Source organism: Impatiens glandulifera, chromosome 5 (assembly GCF_907164915.1).
Source record: "Impatiens glandulifera chromosome 5, dImpGla2.1, whole genome shotgun sequence".
NCBI lineage: Eukaryota > Viridiplantae > Streptophyta > Magnoliopsida > Ericales > Balsaminaceae > Impatiens > Impatiens glandulifera.
In genome coordinates, this window is record NC_061866.1 from 9,897,462 (window position 1) to 9,906,702 (window position 9,241).

Sequence of the window (9,241 nt, forward strand, 5' to 3'; positions counted from 1 at the left end):
TTGTTAACAATTCATATATTTAGATAAATTTTATAATTTAAATCACTAGTTATACAACTACATAAGTCAAAGTAAATACCTTTAATTTATTTTTTCTTATAATTGGTTAAAACATTTTTAATAATTTGACCAGACAAACAAATCAATATAGACGCCAGATTAGAGTCTCCTTCCTCATCGAGGTTTTGAGCCTTTTGAGTTGTTACACTTTTTTTTTATTATCACATTTGTTCGTGATTATTCCATATTGTTTGAGTTTGATCGTTAATAATTTATGACAAATGATGTCGTAGCTTGAATTGTATTTGTTTTATGTGGTTTTCATCATTTGGTTGCAACCTTTGCGATTAGATGATTATTGAATAAATTTTATCATTTCTAAACAATTTTGGTTAAAACTTTTGTAAACCTGAAATAAGATCTAAAAGGAACTAAAGAGCATCAAACAATAAAGACTTACATGTGGAATTTAAATTTACATTATGTGTACTAATAAATTATAACAACGTGAATAATTATGCTTTTTAAAATAATAATGGAGTTTATTTTATTTAAGGATTCTTTAATTAAATAATATAGAATTGAAGACATTTAGCTATATAAATGAGAGGTATCAATGCAATTAGAAATAAGCAAATCCAATTGAAATATTAGAAATGGAGAAGCAATTTGCCCTTGCGCAAGTTATCTTCTTCTCATGTTTGATTCTCTTCTCAAGTTGTGAAGCTGCCATTGATGAAAACTATGGCATTTCTTCTCTCAACAGAAGCAGCTTTCCTCATGGATTTATTTTTGGAGCAGCATCTTCTTCTTATCAGGTATATGCATATATTAAATTAACAAGAATCTTGTTTAAAATAATTTCTATTAACTAATTAATTTACATTTAACAGTATGAAGGAGCAGCAAATGAAGGAGGCAGAAAACCAAGTTTGTGGGATACATATACTCACAAACATCCAGGTTTCATTCATTATATTTATGACTGCAAAATACCCAAAATTTATATATGCTTTAATTCAATGAATATATAAAAGGGTTAGTTTTGTACATCAATTGTATGTTGTATTGATTGATTTATTTAAATTGATGACAGAAAGAATAGATGACCACAGTACCGGAGATGTTGCAATCGATTCTTATCACAAATATAAAGTAAGAATAATTCTTCACTTTTCGGTCCACTTTAATGTATTTTTTAGGTATACACGATTTTAGCTGATATTGTTTTAATATTTTCAGATTGATGTCCAATATTTGAAAGACATGAACATGGATGCTTACAGAATTTCAATTGCATGGCCTAGAATAATCCCAAGTAATCTACTATACAAACATCAACTTTCTTAAATATTGTTCATAGTTAGTTTATATATTTAACATATATTTTGTTTTAAATTATTCAATTGCAGCCGGAAAGCTAAAGGATGGTGTAAACAAAGAAGGCATCCAATATTATAACGATCTAATAAACGAGTTGCTGGCTCAAGGTTTTCACAATAATCTCTAAAAATCAATAATTAATAATCTATAATCAATAAAATAACTTCTATATGCCATCAAATTCCTGATATTGTAATTATATACCTCAAATTCCTGATATTATATATATATTTGTAAAATATTAATTATATTAGGTAAAATCCCGTTCGTGACTATCTTCCATTGGGATATTCCTCAACCCTTAGAAGATGAGTATAGCGGTTTCTTGAGTCCTCTCGTTGTGTAAGTAAATTTGCAATACTATTTATGTTAAATTTCTTACATTTATTATAAAAACATAGTACTAAGTGCATGTTACAAAATTTTATAGGCGAGATTTTGTAGACTACGTAGACATTTGTTTTAAGGAATTTGGAGATCGAGTGAAGCATTGGATTACACTAAACGAGGCATGGACATTTGCTGTGAACGGTTACGCAGCTGGAATTCTAGCTCCGGGTCGTTGCTCTCCTTTTGTCTCAAATTGTACAGGTGGAAATTCTGCAACAGAACCTTATATGGTGATGCACAACCAACTTCTCGCCCATGGGGCGGCGGTGAAACTTTACCGCGATAAATATCAAGTAAATTTTGCTAAACATTTAAACCGTAATTAATGTTATTTATTCATCGTTATTAATCCTAACAAATATAATTAATTTTCATTATTTAATTTGAAAATGAAGGAATACCAAAAGGGTACCATTGGAATTACAAATGTATGTCATTGGTTCGAGCCACTCACCAAATCAAAGCGAGATCTCGAAGCCTCTGAGGTAGCTCTTGACTTCATGTGTGGATGGTGAGTTCAAACCTGATTTAACTTTTTTTTTCATACCAATATTCAAATTAAAAATCTCTTTAATTAATCAATTCGTAAACAAATTGGTTAGGGTTATGGATCCATTGGTTAATGGTGATTATCCGAAATCCATGCGTCGTCTCGTTGGCTCAAGACTGCCCAGATTCACTAAAGTACAATCTGATCTAGTGAAAGGATCATTCAATTTTATAGGACTCAATTATTACACAGCAAATTATGCAACTTTTTCATCAAAGGTTAACAATAATGGTCTTCTAAGTTATACAACAGATGCTAGAGTGAATCAAACTTGTAAGTATATCGTATATATTTTTTTACTTCTTACTCACATTCATAATATCGAACAAACATTTTATGACGTTATTTATTTTCTTATTTGTTTCTAAATTTAAGCCCAACGCAATGGAATAGATATTGGTGCAAAGGTAATTAAGTTGTCAATTTTACAAATATGGGATAAATTAAATTAGTATATATATTATTTTGATTAATTACCTTATAATGACCTTCTATCTTATAGACTGCTTCAGTATGGCTCTATGTTTATCCAAAAGGAATTCGGAATATTCTCCTCTACATAAAAAATAAATATAACAACCCACTTATATATATCACTGAAAATGGTAAGTAAGGTTATTGTAATTGCTTTTTAAGTATTTAGAATATTGTTACAAATAGAGTTTTTGCGACCAAAACGAGCTGTTTTTACAGGAGTTGATGAATTCAACAATGCGACAATACCACTTAAGGAAGCCTTGAAAGATGAACACAGGATTACATTCTACAATAGCCATTTCTTTTACCTCAAACAAGCAATTGAGTAAGAACATTTACACTGAAATAAATTAGGTTATATAGATACTAATTCTAATTTATTGTTTGTATGATCACAGAAAAGGTTCAAATGTGAAAGGTTATTTTGCGTGGTCTCTAATGGACAATTTTGAATGGAACTCGGGATATACAGTTCGCTTTGGTATTAATTATGTGGATTACAAGGACAACAATAAGAGATATCCCAAACTTTCATCCAAATGGTTTACCAAGTTTTTGGCGAAATAAATGTTTTGTTTTTATTAAGAATAAGAAGACATGCGTGATATAGTCTTTTTTGTTGTTGTTGTTGGATTGGACCTTAAGTGTGATTTTAAGATTTGGTATATGTATTTCTCTTTTGGATTGAACTTGGTCATTAAGGTTCTCCTGTATTTGTTTGTACTTTTACTTTTTGAAATAAAAAATAAAGTTTCTATTAAGTGGATGTGTTGAGACAAAACTTCCAAAATGACAAAATAATGGGGGTGAAAGAAAGAGGAAAATTAGTGTATATCGATCACCATGAAATGCTAAATAGTTTTAAAAATGGAGATACCAAATAAACAAGAGAATTAATTTTTTTTTTTGGAAAAACGACTTAGCGTTATTTTCATTAAAGACTCCCAAAAATGGAAAAAAAAAATCACGAGTTTAAGAGATTATTCTAGACATGCCTAGAATAATTTTGAAGTCGTAACATTCTGAATAAAACTAAAAAGCTAAAAATAATTGAATTTTTATTTAATTATTTTAGTTATAAATGAATAGTTTAAGAGAATTATTTAACCGGTTGAGAATAGAGAAATTTAAACAAAAATTACACTTTATTAATATTAAAAGTATGCATTAAATAACTAATTCAAAAGTAACTAATACAAAATAAATTTGTAGGACTAACTATTACCGCGTTACTAAATTGAATTGCTTCCATATCTATACGGAATAGAATAAATGTGAAATAAATAAAATTTAATATTCATTTATAACTAAAATAATTAAATTAAAATTCAACATATTCTTCCATAAAACTAAACCTTCACCTTTTAGTTTAAGATTTGGACTCCCACCATCTTTTTAGTTTCTCAAATGTATTTTATTTATTTATTTTAGTCTTAATATCTTAATATCTTAATAATTCTCATGACTTCTGTAGTGATCAATAAGTCCGGTTACATTTTCATTCGAATGTTCAAAATAAAATGATGTTGCAATTTAGTAAGTCTAATGGTAGCATGATGACAATAAAGCATCAAACATTTATTTTGAGAAAATAAATAATTTCAAAAATTCTTAATAATATTATAACAAACTAGAACAGTCATATATTCTTATTGTTTTTTAGAGGGCCCTACTACAACTCTTTTAGTTATCAAAAAATCATATCCTGAAGTATTTATTTAATCATTAGCATCATTAGAATAATCACTATTTACAAAGTCAATAAGATCTTCAATCATTCTTTATTTTTTCATAAAGTATTCCAATTTGAGAGATTCCCTTTATGTATCTAGGAGTTCGTTTGACTAAATCAAATTTTTTTTTTGTTCTGGTTATGAGATGATTCGTTGCTAATAAATTTTTATGCAATTTGATAATTTAGGATACCGGATGGAGAATCACATCAAAACATGGGAGTGCTTAGACCTTCCACTTTAATATTAAGAATAATTTTCGAGATACTTGGTGGGAAAAGAGTTTTAACAATAACAGATTCCATCTCGAGAGATCATCATTAATTATGAAGAATTTGTGAATTTAAAATGAAGCGTGGATGTCAAGAGATTGTATTAAGGATGAATGGTGATTGTAGGAACATAATTCAAAATCATTTTTACTCTGTTTCCTCCCCTATTTTGAAACAAAGTAAAAATGATTGGGTTATTTGACGCTACGTCGTCTTAAAAAAAAAAAAAAATCTATTAAACAATTGGAGCAATTTTGTGTTGTTTGGGTTTCATATATTTTTTTTTATAATTTCCCGAAACTTCTTTTTGGTTTTAACAAGAAATTCATATTGAAAATGCCAATTATGGAGGTTTATTGGGATGGAGGTATGATTAAGATATTAAGGGAGATTTTGCCAACAATTTTTTCAAATATGCTCGAATTATTTTGTTTTGCTTTTTCGGAAGCCCATTTCACCATCTTGAAGAGGTTTGTAGAAATCACACAAAGTTTGAGGTTGATGTCTTTTATTCCCATTGAAGCCCCACAAAAATCCCTACAAGTGACCTTTTTTTGTGAATTAAGTTTTGAAGAAGAGTAGTAGATATTGTATAAGTAGGGATGGATTAATTCACTAGTAAAAAATCGATTTTTACCGACGGTTTTTCTCGAAGGTTTTATAAAACTCTCCTAAATACTCCCGAGAGGAATAAATCTTTCGGTATTAAAAATAGATTCCGAGAGGGGTGTAAAACCTTCGGTTTTATTAATTATTACCGAAAGTTCTTTGTAGAACTTTCGGTTTTTACCTTCCCAAAAAACCAAAAATAATTTTAAGTGTTGGATGTGGGTTAATTGCGAAGGTTTTACAAAAACCTTCGGTTTTGCAATCCCGGAGATTTTTAATTGCGAAGGTTATTCAAAGAACCTTCGGTTTTACCTTTTTTGAAATTCTCTTTTGCGAAGGTTTTCCCAAAAACATTCGGTTTTGACTCAATTAAAAATAATTCTAAGTTTGGTAATGGTTATTTCCGAAGGGTTTTTAATAAACCTTCGGTTTTGATATTAGTCAAAACCGAAAGTAATATGAAAACCTTCGGTATCTACCTCTATAAATACAAACCCTAACCCTTCTCTTTTTCATTCCACTCTCTCCTCTCTCTCTCTCCCGCGCCGCAGCCGCCTCCTCCACGCCGCTTCCTTTCTCGCGTTCAGGTTTGTTTCATTTTTTTTTGTTTATTATTAGATTTATATTTCTTAAGTTTATATATATTATCTAGATTTATGCTAGTTTAAATTATTTGTTAGTTTCATTGATTTAGATTTGTCTATACGTTATTGTTTAGATTAGATTTAGGTTAGTTTGTTAAATATATATGATTTTTGTTAGATTTGTTATTTTGTTTGATTGGAGTTATATATATATTAGATTTAGGTTACGGTTATTTTGTTTGATTAATATGTATATACATATATCTGAAATACATTTAGGATGGGTGATTCATGGAATAGTCTTCGGCGTACACCTGAGAAACTGCCTCTATGTTACCAGAATTTGCTAGCACAAACAGAAATTACGGCACGTGAGGAAGAGGTGAGACAGATGACGCTGGAAATGGAGCAAATCCGATTGAGGGATGCAGAAAGAGGCCGATTGCTGAGTGAAATTAAAGCGGACAGGGCTGAAATGGCCTAGAGATTAGAGAATCTCGAACAGGAACTTGTATTGTTGAGGAGTCGACTGAATCAACCACCCCCTCCTCCCACCCCATCTAATAATTTCTAGATTAATTATGTGTTTATTAGTTTTTCCGTACGAACGATGACATTTTTATGTGTTTTGTTTTAATATTCATGAATTATTATTATCTTTGGTTTGGTTTTAATATGTTGTTAATGAATTATTTTATTTTTGTTTGCTTTTCACCTTTTTTTAAAAAAAAAACAGCATGGCCAAAACCGAAGGTTTATTTGAAAACCTTCGGTTTTTACCCTTGTTCAAAAAAATCTAAAAAAATTCAAAGTATGGGGGAGGGTAAAAATCGAAGGTTTATTTGAAAACCTTCGGTTTTGACCCTTGTTCAAAAAAATCTAAAAAAATTCTAAGTATGGGGGAAGGTAAAAACTGAAGGTTTATTTGAAAACCTTCGGTTTTAACCCTTGTTCAAAAAAATCTAAAAAAATTCTAAGTATGGGGAAGGGTAAAAACCGAAGGTTTATTTAAAAACCTTCGGTTTTGACCCTTGTTCAAAAAAATCTAAAAAAATTCTAAGTATGGGGGAGGGTAAAAACCGAAGGTTTATTTGAAAACCTTCGGTTTTGACCCTTGTTCAAAAAAATCTAAAAAAATTCTAAGTTTGGGGGAGGATAAAAACCGAAGGTTTATTTGAAAACCTTCGGTTTTGACCCTTGTTCAAAAAAATCTAAAAAAATTCTAAGTATGGGGGAGGGTAAAAACCGAAGGTTTATTTGAAAACCTTCGGTTTTGACCCTTGTTCAAAAAAATCTAAAAAAATTCTAAGTATGGGGAGGGTAAAAACCGAAGGTTTATTTGAAAACCTTCGGTTTTGACCCTTGTTCAAAAAAATCTAAAAAATTCTAAGTATGGGGGAGGGTAAAAACCAGAGGTTTATTTGAAAACCTTCGGTTTTGACCATTGTTCAAAACATTCTGTTTGAGGTCAGGACCGAGAGGTTTACCCATAACTTTCAGTGAAACCCATAAAAACCGAAAGTTATACTATTAACTTTCGGTGTTACCAAATCATAATTTGGAAAATTAATTGGTTTGATACATTTCAATCTAGATTCTTAACTAATCTAATCAAGTGTGTTGTTTTTTAAAAATTAAGATTGTGTTTAATGTTAAAATGTTTATGATTGTGTTTGATTATATATATATATATATATATATATATATATATATATATATATATATATATATATATATATATATATATATATAAAGATGTGTATTTATATGTTTGTGTTTGATGATGACATGAATGTGTATAAAGTTTGATAATATGGCTTATGTAATGTGTTAAGGTTATCAAATGTGTTAAATTAATAATGTTCAAAGTCATTAGAAGATTAAAAACCAATTAATTTAACAATTTGTGAAATGGTAATTCCGAGAGTTTTGAGTAAAACTTTTGGAAATACCCATAAAAACCGAAAGTTTTACTATTAACTCTCGGAATTACCATTTCACAAATTGTTAAATTAATTGGTTTTCTACCTTCCATTATAGACTCTACGATATCTCTCGGTAAATGCCTAATTGTTTTTAACGAAAGAGTCAATACCGAGGGATGACGAGAGTTACCAAAACCTTCGGTAATGTGTCTATACCAAAAGTTATAGGGTCAAAACCAAGTGTAAAAACTCTCGGTTTTGACTCCTTTTTCACCGGTGATTGAAGAAAGATATAAGTATTGATTTTCAACTTTAAAGTTTTTGTTTAATTCATTCAATTATGAAGTCTCAACCTTTTGCTTTGTTTTTTGATATTAAAAGGAAACCCTGGATAAACCTGGATAATGTCAAAGTTTGATTCTTTTTTAATATTAAACGTTTCAATTAACCCACTAAGATAGTTCAGTGGTAAGAGTCGGCTTAAGAGACTAAAAGGTCACGTATTTTTTTGGGGGGAAAAACGACTTAAAGTAATTTCATTAAAAATTCCCTAAAACGAAAAAAAAAACCACGAGTTTAAAAGATCATTCTAGACAGGCCTAGAATGATTTTAAAGTCGTAATATTCTAAATAAAAGCTAAAAAGCTAAAAACGTAAATGAATTATCTGATTACAATGTTTTCAATTTTAGTGAGTTTAAAAAACGGTAAATTCCAATTTCTACAGATATTCCTGTTCTACTTCATGCTTGGAATTCTTCTCCACGTTCCCACGAGGGCGCTGCAATCCGATACAATATCTTTCCATAACTCTTCAACGCTCTTGCATGTTCTGTCATATACCCTTGCATTTCGTTCTTGCCAAATGTTATACACCACTACTCCAAAGCCGCACTTGAACACGTTTGTTGCAAATCTATTTCCCTTGTCTTTGAGTAGTGTTGCTTCTTTGATTTCATTTCATTCGCTCGGGAAACTGATCAGCTCCAGGCTTTTATAGAATCTGTCCCAAAGCTCCAAAGCAATGTTATTTATTCGAGCTGAGTTCGTTTGGTGGTGATTATTGTGTAATTCAAATTAAAGAATCGTTGAGTAGTAATGGCACGATTATCAAACTCACAACTACCAATTACACAATCTGGAAGTCACGGATGGAGGACTTATTGTGTAATTATGATTATGAAGATACTATTTTGGGCAATAAAAGAAAACCAGAGGCTATGACAGATGCAAATTGGAAGAAGCTGAACAGAAAGGCAGTTGGTAAAATTAGGCAATGGGTTGACAACAGTGTGTATCAGCATGTGGCTACTGAGGTT

The 9,241-nt window shown here is 30.1% G+C and overlaps 1 protein-coding gene across 1 annotated transcript; it reads left to right on the forward strand.

Annotated features, from left to right (window-relative positions):
- Positions 1 to 656: 656 nt before the first annotated feature.
- Positions 657 to 8,966, forward strand: LOC124938990 (beta-glucosidase 12-like). The gene is made up of 14 exons (XM_047479510.1): positions 657 to 818; positions 894 to 963; positions 1,097 to 1,155; positions 1,243 to 1,318; positions 1,413 to 1,490; positions 1,638 to 1,725; positions 1,814 to 2,066; positions 2,169 to 2,284; positions 2,376 to 2,596; positions 2,699 to 2,730; positions 2,826 to 2,928; positions 3,017 to 3,125; positions 3,199 to 3,366; positions 8,888 to 8,966. Exons 1-14 carry the CDS (start codon positions 657 to 659, stop codon positions 8,964 to 8,966), a joined length of 1,614 nt encoding a protein of 537 aa, XP_047335466.1.
- The last annotated feature ends 275 nt before the right edge of the window (positions 8,967 to 9,241 follow it).

What these genes read in the sequence shown, in the direction of transcription:
- LOC124938990 (XM_047479510.1), top strand. Translation starts at nt 657, where the DNA reads ATGGAGAAGCAATTTGCCCTTGCGCAAGTTATCTTCTTCTCATGTTTG. An exon ending in TGCTAGAGTGAATCAAACTT is followed by an intron (nt 2,597 to 2,698) that starts GTAAGTATATCG and finishes TCTAAATTTAAG; the next exon opens with CCCAACGCAATGGAATAGAT. An exon ending in GAATAGATATTGGTGCAAAG is followed by an intron (nt 2,731 to 2,825) that starts GTAATTAAGTTG and finishes TCTATCTTATAG; the next exon opens with ACTGCTTCAGTATGGCTCTA.